The sequence below is a fragment of the Scyliorhinus canicula genome, chromosome 16 (assembly GCF_902713615.1).
Source record: "Scyliorhinus canicula chromosome 16, sScyCan1.1, whole genome shotgun sequence".
Lineage (NCBI taxonomy): Eukaryota > Metazoa > Chordata > Chondrichthyes > Carcharhiniformes > Scyliorhinidae > Scyliorhinus > Scyliorhinus canicula.
The window spans coordinates 48,494,709-48,510,801 of record NC_052161.1 but is presented as its reverse complement, the minus strand read 5'-3'; the positions used below and the strand labels follow the sequence as shown (position 1 = coordinate 48,510,801).

General features: G+C 44.0%; 1 protein-coding gene across 2 annotated transcripts in view; it reads right to left on the bottom strand.

The window, feature by feature from the left end:
- LOC119950798 (inositol polyphosphate-5-phosphatase A) overlaps positions 1-11,879 on the bottom strand; it is a 659,385-nt gene extending 647,506 nt beyond the window's left edge. The window contains exon 1 of one of the 2 annotated variants that reach the window (XM_038773583.1): positions 11,253-11,879. In XM_038773583.1, the coding sequence (XP_038629511.1) occupies positions 11,253-11,330 (78 nt within the window). In that variant the 5' untranslated portion in view covers positions 11,331-11,879. The remainder of the gene's footprint in view (positions 1-11,252) is intronic. The other variant, XM_038773584.1, reaches the window with a different exon arrangement.
- Positions 11,880-16,093: the final 4,214 nt, after the last annotated feature.

Sequence of the window (16,093 nt, the reverse complement as noted above, 5' to 3'; positions counted from 1 at the left end):
GCTTAAAATAAAAACAGGTCACTTTTTGCATGCAGGACAGATGTGAATACTGACTTGTGCGTCCACCAGGCTACTTGGTTCGCTAACTTACTACTTCAGTTTAAACAATACAGTTGTTTACATGCAAGGTAAAATAAGACACAGCTGGGTGGGAGGATGAGCTGTGAGGAGGATACAGAGATCCTTCAGTTTGATTTTTACAAGTTGAGTGAGTGGGCAAATGAATTGCAGGTGCAGTATAATTTGGATAAATTGAGGTTATCCACTCCGGCAGCAAAAATAGGAAGGCAGATTATTATCTGAATGGCCATAAATTAAAAGAGGGGAATGTACAATGAGACCTGCATGTCCTCATACACCAGGCGCTGAAGGTAAGCATGCAGGTGCAGCAGGCAGCAAAGAAGGCAAATGGTAAGTATGCCTTCATAGGAGAGAATTCGAGCACAGGGGCAGGGATATCTTTCTGCAATTATACAGGGCCTTGGTGAGGTCATACCTGGAATAATGTGTGCAGCTTTGTTCGCCTTATCTGAGGGAGGATGTTCATGCTCTAGAGGGAGTGCAGTGAAGGCTTACTAGACTGATTCCTGGGATAGCAGAGCTGGCATATGAGGAACGTTGAGTCAGTTAGGATTGTATTAGCTGGAGTTCAGAAGACTGAGAAAGGGGTCTTATAGAGATTTATAAAATCCAAACAGGACTAGACAGGGCAGATGGAAGAAGGATACTCCTGATGGTAGGGGTGGCCAGACCCAGGGGTCGCAGTCTGAGGACTAAGATGAGGAGAAATTTCTTCACGCAGAGAGTGCTGAGTCTGTGAAATTAGCCACAGCAGAAAGCAGTTGAGGCATGAAGCAGTTAAATATGGCATTTAGTGCAAAGGGGATCAAAGGATATGGGAGGGAAGGCGGGATCGGCTCTTGAGTTGGATGATCAGCCATGATCAATTCAGACAAACCCAATTTTGCATTTCTGCCTCCTTAGTTTATTTTCGTATGGAGAAATGTTCCGCCAGTTGTCACTGCCATGCTCCGTGCACAAATAAGGCACTTTCACAGCTTTAATTTAATATCATTTCATACGTTCCAAAAATCAGTCACACAATCGCTTACATCCTTAGATGTTAACAGCCTCTCTCTAGCACATTTGGCACTGCTCTCTCGCCCTCATGTTAGGTTGTTAGATTTAACCAACACATGCGCAAAAATGGGTTCCCTCAGCCAAATGTTATGACTTAAATTAATCACACATTCCACATCTTCACTAAAGATGCACCATATGAGCACACAGCATTCAAATCCCTTAAAAAACCTGCTGAGATTCATTGCTCTGCGTTACTCTTCATGAAACATGTGCATCAGATTCCATATACAACTCAGCTTTGGTATTAGAGGTCAGCAGGAGCAGTAATGTGGTTCTCATCAGGGGTTCACCTCATGATTTCCTGCCTTGACCATACTAGAAGCTCAGTCAAGATTAGTTTGTTACGTATGCAATGTTGTAATGAAGGGACGTTATTTCTTTCTGCTGACTGCAGGTGAAGAGTACAGTTTATTGGAAAAAGTTTCTGCTCTGTGCTTTGTAACCGTCATTTATCTTTCTCAAGGTCTTTGAAGAATGTTTCTATTAGTGTCACCTCAGATACCACCTTTAAACCTGCAGCGGTTCAAGAAGGTAGCTCACCACCTCCTTCTGAAGGGCAGCTGGGGATGGACAGTAAACGCGAACCAGCAATGGCCACAACCCGTAAATGGATCTTTTTAAAAACCACACCTACCTCCTTAGCATCGCCCCCTACACACCTACCTGAGGCCATATATCATGAAAATTATCCATACCTTAAATCACCTGGGATTTAATATTTCCAATTTTCCAGCTGATCCACTAACCTTCAGAAACTCTGCTGACTGTATGCTATATCCCACAACAAGTTTAATTTAATTTTGCTGATCTATACTGTCACCAGGTCCCCCAACACCAAAAAATGTAAATTCTTATCCTTGTGATTCAACCAACTCATTGTCTCTTGCCTCCCTCTCTCTGTTAACTTCTCCAGCACTACTATCCCTCCCATTAAACTCTTCTGACTCCTGTCTTGTGTGTTCCCCCCTTCCTTCATCCCACCATAGGTAGCCATGACTTCAGAAGCCATATGTTGGGCAATTTCTTCCCTAAAGTTCTTTGTCTCTCCAGCTTACCCTTCTCTAAGCTCCTCTTTAAAATCACCTCTTTGCCTAAGCTTTCGGCTACTCTCCCATCATTACCTTGTTCAACGCAATGTTCAATTTTAAAGGCATGATTTCAGAGTAAGTCGTTGGTGATGCCTGACCCATATCAGCAGCATTAGACATTACCCCATACTATCATGCACCATTTTTTTGGTTTCCCTTTTTCAATCCCACCCACTATCGACCCTGCCCTTGCGCCCCCTTTCTGCTCAGGGCATTTGTGAAAATGCAACCCAACAAAGGAAGGTTGACTTATATGTAGAAAGGGCCTTCCATGACATAAGGTCATCCCAAAGTATGTTCCAGCCAATTAAGTAATTTTAAATTGTAGTCCCTGTTATATTGTAGGAAACATGAACTCAACTGGAGCAAGTAAGATCCCGCAAATGCCTTCAAAATAAGTGACCAAATCATCTGCTTTTTAGATGTTGTTTGATAGATTAAATATTGGCCAGGATACGAGGGAAAATTCCTTATGTTCTTCTCGTGCTACCTGTAATGGCAGATGGGGCTTGGTTTAATATCATATCTAAAAGATGGTACCTCCAGCAGTGCAGCACTCCCTTGATAGTGGGCGGGATTCTCCGTTGCTACCTCGCTACCGTTGCCAACGAAGACAGAGAATTTGGCACACAGCCAAATCTCCATTCACCGCAGCAGGAACGGAGAATCCCGCTGGCGTGAAGGAACAGAGGATCAAAGTCACCAGCAGTCTAGGTTTCGTGCTCAAGTCCCTGGACCCCTCAAACTTCTGACACAGAGGCAAGGCTGCTACCAACTGACCCATGTTTAATACAAACTGCTATTGTATTGGTTACGGTAGAAAGTGTCATACTTTTCCACTTGGCATGAAAAGTCTCATATCGAACATATTTCCAATGAACCACTGTCTGATCGAAGTCAGACTGTTGTTGGTGTCACTTGGCACTTATTGTCACTTCCTGCTCTACCATATAGAGATTTGAATAGGCCTCTGAGGATCACTGCATACAATCATCAATACAGGAAGATTTTTTTTGAACATCAATCCACAGGAGCAGACAGCATTTCCTCAATTCACTTCCATAGTGCCAGGGTGAGCTCATGCAGCAGCATATGGTGTAATGATCAGTGCATTCTTTCAGCGATTTTACATTCCAACTTGTCATGTACAACTCTGTTTAATGTTTTGACAACGATATATCTCTGAATCTATCATATAGTTGAAATATAGCTCATTTTTTTGGCCAGTTCTGATGAAGGTTTGCTGGCCTACCACTTCTTGTTGCAGATGCTGGTGGATGAAATGAAAAATGAAAATCGCTTATCGTCACAAGTAGGCTTCAAATGAAGTTACTGTGAAAAGCCCCTAGTCACCATATTCCGGCGCCTGTTCAGGGAGGCTGGTACAGGAGGTGACATCCACATCTTCTATCATTTTAATGTCTTTTGCCCTGTCCTTAGGAATTGACTGATCTTTCCTTAGCTCTTCCTACACCATTCCCTGAGTGAGAAGGCTTCTAGGGCACTCCTATTACAATCTGACTATTATGAAATGTAATGTGTCCTCTAATTTCCTTCCCCCACCATGGGAATCACTTGTCCTGAGCTCTGCACTACCAATGACAGTAGGGTTCAGAATGCGAGCTTGCTGTGCAGGCACAGCCATGAATCATGACCCTATATGTGCATGCCGAAGTGCCAATGTACTGTGCCACCTTCTGACTGAACTAGGGAGGAATGGCAGAACTTGCATTTACATTGCCGTTCATGCCCGCAGGTTATCCCACACCATTGAAGCGTAGTTATTTTTGCAATGTAGATAAACAAAGCAGCCCATTTGTGCACAGCAACATCCCCCGCAAACAACAATGAAATATTTAACCAAATCATCTGATTTAGTGGTGTAATTTAACCTTCGCCAAGACACCAAGAGAACGACCCTGCTCTTTCACAAATTGTGACATATTTACATCCACCCAATAGTACAGACAGCGCTGTTCTTCAATATCTCAACCAAAACACAGCACCTTTGACATTGCAGGGCTCCCTCAGTACTGCATCAAAGAATGAGCTCAGATCATGTTCTTAGTGCAAAAGTATCACGGATGCTGGAAATAGTCAGCAGCTCTGACTGCACCTGTGCAGAGAGAAACAAAGTTTCAAGTTACTGACCTTTCATCAGACCAAAAGGATTTTGTTTCCTTTTTCTTTGCTGGTTTTGGTTTTTCGCTCCCTTTTTCGGCTTTCAGGTGGCAGCCGTTCACGATTCTCCCAGTCACATCTTTAGACACATCTGTTTCTTTCCGTGCCCCTTTGTCACTCTCTTTAGCCTTACTCTATCAGCCCCTTTGTTATTTAATCTTTCCTGCCTCCCACCATATCACAGACCTTCCCTTTTGTTCTTTCCCCCATGCTGCCCCCTTACTTAGTTAGAACCTGTGACAATTCTAACTTTCGCCAACTGTGATGCTGGGTCATTAACCTGAAACAATGGGCAGGATTTACCGACCAAGCCACCGTCTGGTTTTTCAGTGGCGGATGCGACCCACCAGCGGGATTTTCTAGTCCCGTCATTGTCATGGGGATTTCCCATTGACTGCACCCCTCATGGCAAGGAATCCTGTGCACCTTCGGTGGAACCAGAATACCCCACCAACGTGAACAGCCGGTAAATTCAGCGCAGTAACTCCTGCAGCATCTCCATAGATGCTGCCAAGCCTGTTGTGTGTTTCCAGTATTTTCTTATTTTGTGTTCACAAGTGCCTGGAGTGAGGTTTGGAACTTCAACTTAGATGCATCATTGTTACATTGGAGCCACGGCTAACTATATCATAACTTGGGTTACTCTGGTCCACTGCAATAATCATTTAAAATGGTGCATTTAGACGACTGCACTGAACCTATTGCTGAGTCCATTCAGGTAGCAGCATAATTAATACATCTCATTTTGAAAAAAATTTAGAATACCCAATTCATTTTTTCCAATTAAGGGACAATTTAGCGTGGCCAATCCACCTACCCTGCACATCTTTGGGTTGTGGAGGCAAAACACACACAAAAACAGGGAGGATGTGCAAACTCCACACGGACAGTGACCCAGAGTCAGAATCGAACCTGGGACCTCGGCGCAATGCTAACCACTTCGCCACCGTGCTGCCCATTATTACACTCAATTGACCAAATATGTTTAAAGTCACTAACACATTTGGAAAATCAATCTCTTTCATCTTTGGAAGTTTTCGATTGGTACATTTTTTTTTTATAAACATACATCCCAACTCTGTTCAGCACAACTGCATTAACACAATAAGACTTATATGATTGTCTTAAGGCTACTTAGAAAACAAAGGGAATATTGAAACTGCACTTGGTGCTAGTCCTTCCAAAGAGAGACCATTACTGCAGTAACCGATTTCCTTTCATAATGCTCGTCATACTATAATACAAGTTCCTCAAGACGTGCTGCTAGGTGAATTGGACATTCTGAATTCTCCCTCAGTGTACCTGAACAGGCGCCGGAGTGAGGCGACTAGGGGATTTTCACAGTAACTTCATTGCAATGTTAATGTGAGCCTACTTGTGACAATAAAGATTATTATTATAACGTTGAAACATCATTGTCTCCACCAGTTTGCCACATTACATTTGTTACCGTTTTAGGACCCAGCAATTATCCTGATCTGATATGTAGCATCCGGATAGAAAACTTCATGAATAACTAACAAACTTTATTTTCTTGCTGCGCATCCAGTAATGTGCAATGTATTGACATTTTTCCTGTATGTAATTATGTAGGTATGGTCCAATGCTATATCCAACAAGTACACAGTCATATCCAGAGGATTTTCTTTAAAAATTTGAGTATATTTCAACTCAGATATTACACAACTGAGTACAACTCATACTGCAACCTATGCTCCAGTCGGCATATTTGACCAATATCACTGTTGGGAATCAAGATGTTGCAACGTTCTCGATATGTGTGCAATGTTTCAATACTGATCCGATGTTCAGTGGTTGTATTTACATTGATGAGCTGTATATAGCAGTGCAAGAAGCCATTACAAATACAGCAGGATCTAAGTAATCTAATTCTAGATCTCTTCAGTAGCAGTTTCTATGGAGTGGAGAAGAATATTGAAAGTAAGTTTGTATGGTTTTTCTATTTTTAAAAAAGAAGAAATAAGCCACATGTTGCACATAACGGATTATTGCATATTACAAAAGTGTGCAGTAGGAGGGATCGGTGCTTTGGAAATGAATAGGCGCAAAAGAGCAACAAGTGGTATTTTGTTCATACAATGGAAACATAGCAATGTAATTGTCATTAGATTTTTCTAGGTATAGTTCAGATGTAGAGCAGCGTTTTGTTTTACTTTCAAAAGCGTTTTAATGTTGCGCATTCATTCAGAAGAATTTCAAATGTCTTTTCTTGCTGTGCTCATCACTAGATCGCAGGTTTTAAAAAATCAGGCCAGAGTTACAGGTCCAGCCCATGACTCAAATCCAACCGTTGCTCAATGAAGTCACGTTTGGCCGCAAAAACAAAAACATGAATTGTATTCTCAACAGTGCTTCCACAAAAAGACAGGGGTTTCACCTGATAGGTTCAGGTCCCAGAGGCAAACTGGAGCAGAGGCCTCAGGATTTGAATTGAGCCGTGAATAACAGACGCAATGAAGAAAGACAGTGTGGTAGAACTTTCTTTTATATAACACCGTTCATGACCACAGGGCATTCCAAAATGTTTTCCATCCAATTCAATATTTTATGAAACATAGTCACTGTTGTAACAGCGATAACCTGGTAGAAAATTTGCACACAACAAGATTCCACGGACAGCAATGAGAACATTATCAAATTATCTGTCTTGGTGAGGTCGATTGAGGGTTAAGTGTTAGCCAGAATTCCTTACTCTTCCTTGAATATAGTGCTTGGGAATTTTTATTTCTACCAGAGAAGGTAGAGGGAGGCCAAAGTTTAACAGCACACCCAAAAGACACCACCTCCAACAGTGCTACACTTAAGTGTGGGCCTAGAATATGTGCTCAAGTATCTGCAGTGGGACGTCAACCACAAAGCTTCTGAAACAGAGACAACAGTGCTACCACTGAACCCAGGTTAATGAATACATATTTAGAAACAGACAAAAAAAAGTGAAATCTGATTTACGAAATTGGTATCCTGCTGCGTCACGGTCAAACATGTCTTGACTAACCTCAAAAAAACAAAGGCATTAATTGTCTTGATGTAATAGTTAATCCCAATTATACTGCAGGATATTTGTATCAAGCACAGAGCATCACTGACGCAGATGTGACTGGATCGTAACAAAAACTTTTCAAAGTTTTGAAATAATCAGCAGTGAACTGTAGCTCTCTGATACACCACAACTTGATTAGAATGGTATGCAATGATGCTTTCTTATTACAGTGTATCAAAGAAATTCTCTCCTCCACCGTACAGTTAAAGACCAAAATGAATTAGTCATCTCAAGCAGACGAGGTTCATATCACAAGTGTAGCAAGGAGGGGCAGCACGGTGGTGCAGTGGGTTAGCCCTGCTGCCTCACGACGCCGAGGTCCCATGTTCGATCCCGGCTTTGGGTCACTGTTCATATAGAATTTGCACATTCTCCCCGTGTTTGCATGGGTCTCGCCCCCACAACCCAAAGATGTGCAGGCTAGGTGGATTGGCCAAGCTACATTGCCTCTCAATTGGAAAAAATTAATTGGGTACTCTAAATTTAAAAAAAATGTAGCAAGGAAAATTATCGCCCTAACATTTTTACAGATCCTTTCAAAAATTATTTTTATAAAATCTTTCAAATTATTTTGTTATGTTCAAATAGTCAGACTTAACACATATTGTCCCTTTGACTTAGCTCCTATGCTCTGCTTTAGGTATTTAGGTAATTGATTTATTTACCAAAGGTTTTCTAGCTACGTTCTACATTTTAGGGCGAAGACAAGCATCAGGTCCATTTGCGATTTGGACATCTGCAACTTGGCAGAGTTATTTCATCTTACTGGCATTTACACTCAGATAGATTCAGTGACAACCTTGCAGTTGGATAAGGAAACTAAATCATGTGTCATTTGTCACAAATGCCGTGGATAATCTACTTCAAAATCATTGCTCTCGGACCAATCTCACTCAGAACTGTAACAGTCTCACAGGGTAAAGCATCAGAATGCCCATTCTTTATTTTGAATATTCAGGTCACTATAACATGAAGGAAATAGTTTACTAACTGTGGGATTACTTCAGATATTACTAAGGGTAGTATTTTAATACCATTTCATACCATTTTAATTCTATTCCATTACCTGGGTGCATTAATTGACAACATTGTCAGGTTTTGATATTATAAAATAGTATGGTGTTTTCACAGGGCATGTACAGAGCACCAGAAGTCTAAAGATTTATTCTGGATAACAGAAAATATAACATAGGGAACCTGGAGGGGATCCGATTGGATGAGCTTGAAGAGCAGTAAACTGTTCTGAAGACCTCGCTTCCATTATTACATTTAGTAAGGGCTCGATGATCTAAATCCTCCAAAATTCAGCAATTTGGGCAGCTCAGAGTTTGTTTCGGTCCCTGGAACATTTCCTGAGGTTTTTATGACATTATCTATGATAATAAGGTGTGAGTGTACAAACGTCTGCCTCTTTTTTTCAGGTCTAATTCAGCCAACTATTAAGAGAGTTTATCAGTACCCAATTAATAAGGCACATAATTGATAAACAATCAACATTAATAATGTTTGTGCAAAGATTGAATATTACTTAAAGTTAAAACAGTTCCTCGCTGGGTAATCTTGCATTTAAAAGGGTATAGAATTCTGGATCATGCCACCAGAAAGAAGATTTGCAGTTTTATAGAATCTTTAACAGGTTCCACACACAATTAATTCCTCTTGGTAGCATCAGCAAGCAGCCATTCTTGCACACATCAGGATTCCACACTGGTAGCAAAGACCAATTAACCTATTTGTAGTGCTGTTGGTTAAGACAAGAATGTTGCCCACCAGAATTACTTGTTCTTCACCAAAGATTTCATCCTTCACTTGAACAGACTGATAGGACCTCAGGGTAAAAGAAACAGTAACAGGAAAAGTACCTCTGGGGCACACACTCTCTTTCTCTCGCTCTCTCAGCTGCAGTGGAATGTCAACCCTGATTATGTAAGGGCTTCAAACAAACCATCTGGAAGCTCAGAGGAAGAGCACAGAAGTAGACACAGCAACCCAAAGTTAACCAGCAATTATATAGCTGATTTGGTCCCGCTTCTCAGCTCTGAATGCAGATTATCAGGACAAGGTGAAGCATTCGCTCCTCCAGAGGGTGAGCATCATATTACTCGAAAAACACATAGTTTGGGCCCAATTAGCAGGCACATTTCATGTGGGGATCTTCTAACTCTGGATAAATAGGATTAATTTTTTTTAAAACGTAAATTCTGTAAATTCTCAGCCAGAAAGGCAGCTTCTGTCGAGACCTTTTATCAGAACCCCGAAGTTCATTGAGCTGACCAGTTTAACCCCACATTCCTCTCTCCACAGCTGCTGACTGACTTGCTGAGTGTTTCCAGTATTTTAATTTAACTTTAATTTTCCAGAATCTGGTAGTTTTGATTTTGGAAAAATCCTATTGTGTGCTGGGAATTTCTCAAACTACACTTTTGCCTCATACAAGAGTTTCCACAGATCACGCAATGTGCATGTTATCAATACAAGACAGAACGACAGAAAGATACAGACACATTCTAGTTTTTCACCCAAATAAACATTGCACTTCAGATTTGGCTGTAACTTTCAGAGGGTTTCAAGGAGATTTTGCTGACTGCATTAAATCTCCCTACAATATTCATACGCTCACAGTGCTTTGCGGGGGGGGGGGGGGGGGGGGGGAGAGAGATCGACAGACTCTCAAACTGCTTGCTGCTCTCTCTGCACTGTTTCTGAGCGATGAGAGTTGGTCAATGACTCTTGCCCCCGGCGAGAATCCAGAAGAGTCTCAGACTGTCAGCCAAGGGTTTGCACTCAGCTGATGTGACAGCCATCAGGAGGAGTTGGAGTGGGAGACTCTCCCGCTTCCAGCTCTGACCTGACCTGTGTGGAGATCTCTGACCAAGAACTGAACAAGTGCCATGTCTAAAGTTGGGGCACGGTGAAAACGCTCCATCTCTTTTGCGTTCAGTGCAGCTTTAAACTAAAGTCTGCGTCTGACTGGCAGCCCCTGGACTTCACAAACAGGCCGGTGCTGGTGAAAAGGGCGGGCAATGAGTTCACTGTGTCTTACTGAAAGCCTCCGGATGGGGAGAGACAGAGAGGAGGAGGGGGAGAGAAAGAAGGGGACACAGAGACAGAAAGACGGACAGCGAAGGAGATAGAGAGGGACAGAGAGGGGGATAGAGAGGGACAGAGAGGAGGACAGAGAGGGACAGAGAGGATAGAGAGGGACAGAGAGGAGGATAGAGAGGGACAGAGAGGAGGATAGAGAGGGACAGGGGTAGGGATAAAGAGGAACAGAGAGGAGGGTAGAGAGGGACGGAGAGAGGGACAGCGAGGAGGGTAGAGAGGCACAGAGAGTGGGACAGAGAGGAGGATAGAGAGGGACAGAGAGAGACAGAGGAGGATAGAGAGGGAGAGAGAAGAATAGAGAGGGGGAGAGAATGATAGAGAGGGAGAGAGAAGGATAGAGAGGGAGAGAGGAGGGTAGAGAGAGACAGAGAGGGTGGTAGAGAGGGACAGACACAGGAATAAAGAGGGACAGAAGAGGGGACAGGGGTGACCGACCCCCAGCTCCTGATTCCGGGACACAAGACAAGCCAGCTTGCGATCCCCAAACAAAAAGAAAACAAAACCTCCATAGGCCTGTTTAGTTTGTAGTGAACACAACCAGGGAACACAGCCTGTGGGTGAGAAGCGGGGGGGGGGGGGGGGGGGGGAGGGGGGGCATAAAACATGCCCCGACCTAAACTGCGGAGCGGAGGGGAGGAAATAATTTTAAAAAGCAAAACAAGAGGCAGACTTACATCTTCAAAGAGGGATCCGACATTCGCTGTTGTCAGCAGCACTCCGGTGCCCTGTGCAGGCGTCTTCACCGCCATCATCTGCAGATTTCTGAGCACACCTTTTGTTTCTGAGCAAAGGAGCGAGGGGCTCAGTGTGTCAGAGAGAGAGAGACACTCTCACAAACTGCTGCTGCTGTTCTCTGTGCCTCTGCACTCTCTCTCTCTCTCTCTCTATCCCGTGGCTCTGCACACTGCGATCTCTCCTTCATTCATTCACAGCTTCCCCACTCCTCTCTCTCTCTCTCTCTGTCTGTCTGGCTGTGAGTCTTCACTCAGGCTGCCTCTGCCTCTGCACTCGCTTCATTATCAGCTTCTCCCCTCCACAGCCTCACCAACAACAAGAAAACTTTCTCCCTTCCCTTTAGCAGCGGGGGGGCCTCCCCCCTTCTCGTCTACTCTTAACACAAGGCGATCGCTCTGCCCCCGAACATTTCACTCACTCTTCCTTGCAAGCTTTGCCTCGGCTTTTTCTCTCTCTCTCGGGCAATCTGTCGCCCAGGAAACATTGCGTGAAATTGACTTGGTACGGCATGAATTTTTTTCTCTCTCTCTCCACAAAACTGTCTTGACGTCAGCCACCAGACGAAAAAGATCTGGCGCCTTTTAAAAGGGCAATGCCTCTGCTGGGAGTGGGGTCCGCCTCCAGCCAGCTGAACTGGGGAGGGATTTACAATCGACACAGAAGAGAAAATGAAAGCATCGCAGCAACAGATGTTTGTCCGCTGCCTTGTATCGTTGAGCAATTGGGTTATTCTATTCCAAGTTCTCTTCCCCTTCCCCCACCCCCTCCCTCCCCTGCAGTATTGAAGGCGTTCCTTCCGACAAGGAAACATTTACTGCTACATGCAGCAAAGCGGGAAGTCTGAACGCTTGACTTGCTGGATAAGTTTGTGAATGCAACACAAGCTACCGAGGAAAACAGGGATTCCCTCTTCCCCCCCCCCCCCCCCCCCCCCCCCCCCCGCCACCCCCAGCTTTCAGCCAGGTCTGAACCCTCTATGCATTCAGGGGGCCGAGGGGGCTTCAGCTGTCAAATGAAGCCCCGTGAGCTGAATCCTTTGTGTTATGTCAACGCCAATTTATTTTTAAGTAGCTGTGCTTCACATAATGACAAAGCGATTGCGAGTTTCTCCAAACTTTTGGAAGGTGAAATTAAATCGCTGTGCAACTGACATGGACGTAGCAATTCCCTGCATCGCAAAAGCCACCACGCTTCGAAACGCACCTCACTATCTGTGAAATGCTTTGGAATGCTCTGAGGCTGTGACAGGCACGATATCAACATACTTTCGTTCAGTTTCAAACCATCCTTTCTTGGAACACACAACCCTTGTTATCAGGTGAAGCATTTTGTAGGTGTAACATTAAAACACCTCAGCAACTGGACCAACCTTAACTTCTTAGCCAAAGGTTCTAACGAAAAGCCATCAACCTTGCAAAATCCAACCAACTGTCCTGGCTTGAGATAATTCCCATCTCTTTACCCTGTGATTATCCCTCTCCCCAGACGCTCCATCTGGACCTGTAAAGACTTAATTACCTGCAAAGACTCGCATTCAAAGTATCGTCTTGCATCTTTGACTTTGTTCATATGTGTGTTTCTGGAACCCACCTCCTCATTCACCTGAGGCAGGAGCTGCGCTCTGAAAGCTAGTGATTCAAAACAAACCTGTTGGACATTAACCTGGTGTTGTAAGACTTCTTACTGTGCCCATCAAGCTGAACACACTTAGGGGCATTTTGGTAGGCGAGGGGAGGAAGGGGTTTGCGTGTGTTGGGGGAATTTAATCCCCTAAAAGTGGTATCGGGTTGACATGCCACTATCGTCCTGCTCTCTTGTGGGTCTTACCCAGGCATGTTCAAAAGCAAGAGGGGAACCCCATTTAGCTGTTGGAAAGGCAATCAAATATTCTATATGTAAATGTCACCACAGTCTCACAGGCCACTCTCTCCTTTGAGAGCTGACTGGTGGTTAATTAACCTGAGGGTCACCACACCACAGGTGAGGGGCAAGGATGGGAAGACAGGGCCTTCATGAATAACCTCATCCAGTCTGGGAATTGAACCCATGCTGTTGGCATCGCCAACTAGCACCCAGCCAACTGGGTTAACCAATGCCCTGCTAAAGCCAGAATCATTGGCTAAATTAAAACTGAATTACCTATTAAAATATGTTATTCTGAAAGTAAGTAAGTATTAACATAACCAATGATCCTGGCTTTAAAAAGCAGTGATATCTATTTCCAGAGCTGTCAGTAACTCATGAGGTCAGCCAATGAGCACACAGTGGACGAGCTTCTTCAGTGAAACTGGCAAGCTTGGAAGGTTCTGATCAGTGACCCTGAAGAACTCCGGCTGCTGCTTACAGCATTCCTTCTCAGATTGTGCTGGCACTGCTTAACAGGTGATTGCTAACCTCTCAGAAGTCGCTTCACCTGCCTTTCACCACCCACCTTCAGCTGCTCCTCTCCGCTGTCAGCCTTCACCGGGGCATGGGAGCAGTTTACGCAGCTCTAGTTTGTACCTCTGATGAGGCACAAGTGGAGCAGCAACACCAAGAGCAATACCGCCAGCAGCAATTACCTTCACCTCAGCCACATGCATCGCTACAGGGCTGATAGGAAGGATACAGAGGTTCCCCATGCAGGGTCCACAGGCAGAGAGGATCAGCTCTTTCCGCAAGTCTGAATACCAGTGCCTCAGGTGGCTCGGACTGTCATGGCAGCTTATCACTGACATCTGCAGCTACCTGGAACAAACCTTCTTCCTAGTGGCTACACATTGCTAATATCCGTTAAGGTCACTGGAGGAGCACGTCCATCAATGCACTCCCACTTCTGAATCTTTGTCTCTCCCTGATGTTGTATAAAATAAAGTAATGGATATAAAAGAGTTAGAAACGGCTTGTGCAGGGCAGCACGGTGGCACAGTGGTTAGCACTTCTGCCTCACGACGCTGAGTTCCCAAGTTCGATCCCGGCCCTGGAGGTGTGGAGTTTGCACATTCTCCCCATGTTTGCATGAGTTTGGCCCCCACAACCTAAAGATGTGCAGGGTAGGTATATTGCCCGCGCTAAATTGCCCCTTAATTGGAAAAAATGAATTGGCTACTCTAAAATTTATTTTTGAAAAAAGAAAAAAATAGCTTGTGCAGAGAGGAGAGAAGGACAGTAATTGTGGAAGGTACAGGAGGGCAATAGGATGAGAATAAGTGTGTGTTAGAAAGAATGATACAATACAGAAGCAACTCTTTTGCCTCAGCATGACTGTACCAGTTCTTAGAAAGAGTTATCCAATTCAACCCACTCCACTGCTTTTTTGGCAGAGTCCAATAATGCTTTTCACCTTTAGGTATGTGTCCAGTTCCCTTTTCAAAGTTACTAGTGAAGCTGCACTATTTCCCACTCCGGATTTTACTTTGAAGGGGCATGGGGATGATCTTCATCTTCCACCTGCAACAGATGAGAAGTTGGCAAAGTCCAAATGTAAGCCAAGGTAAGAGGGACCGATCACCTTCTGGTTTGGGGGACGTTTAAATGCTCCTGACGATCGATGGATGCTGAACACTGCAGCTTACTGATTACGGGACGGTGGCAAAGCAGACGGTTTACATATTGAACCAGGTGATAAGCTGAATCTGGAGACAGGGATATTATTCCAGGAGTGGGAGTTTGTACCGAACTGTAGGTCAGAGAGTTTTATTGTGGTTTCAGCACTCCTGCATCACCCAAAGCCACAAAAATAAAAAATTTACATTTCACTGGTTGTTTTTTTTTAGACATGCTCCAACAATCCTGTAAAGGATCACCGATTAAATCATATACGGCTGGGTTCAAATGGGTGTACAGGAATCATCACTTCCTCCCAAAAACAGATAACAGTCAATTCCTCCCAGTCATAGATCAGAGGCACGTCTACCCAGTGACAAATCAGAGTCACTTCCTAGTAAGCGATCACAGTCCCTGCCTGCTAGTACTAGATCACAGTCCCTTCCTGCGAGTAATAGATCACAGTCAATAGATCACAGTCACTTCCTCCTAATAATGGATCACAGTCACATCTTCCTTATATTGGATCACAGTCACTACTTCCGAATAATGGATGACAGTCACTGCTTCCGAATAATAGATCACAGTCCCTACCTGCTAGTAAGAGATCAGAGTTGTTTCATCTCCATATTAGATCATAGACATTTCCTCACAGTAATAGATCACAGTCCCTTCCTGCTCATAAGAGATCACAGTCACTTCCTCCTCGTAAGCGATCACAGTCACATATTTTCAATACTGGATCACAGTCCCTGCCTGCTCGTGATAGATCACAGTCACATCCCCTCAGTAATGGATAACAGTCACATTGTCTCAGTATTGGATCACAGTCACATCCTCTCAGTAATGGATCGCAGTCACATCCTCTCAGTAATGGATCACAGTCACATCCTCTCAGTAATGGATCACAGTCACATCCTCTCAGTAATGGATCACAGTCACATCCTCTCAGTAGTGGATCACAGTCACATCCTCTCAGTAATGGATCACAGTCACATCCTCTCAGTAATGGATCACAGTCACATCCTCTCAGTAGTGGATCACAGTCACATCTTCTCAGTAATGGATAACAGTCACATTGTCTCAGTAATGGATCACAGTCACATCCTCTCAGTAATAGATCACAGTCACATCCTCTCAGTAATGGATCACAGCCACATTCTGTCAGTAGTGGATCACAGTCACATCCTCTCAGTAATGGATAACAGTCACATTGTCTCAGTAATGGATCACAGTCACATTGTCTCAGTAATGG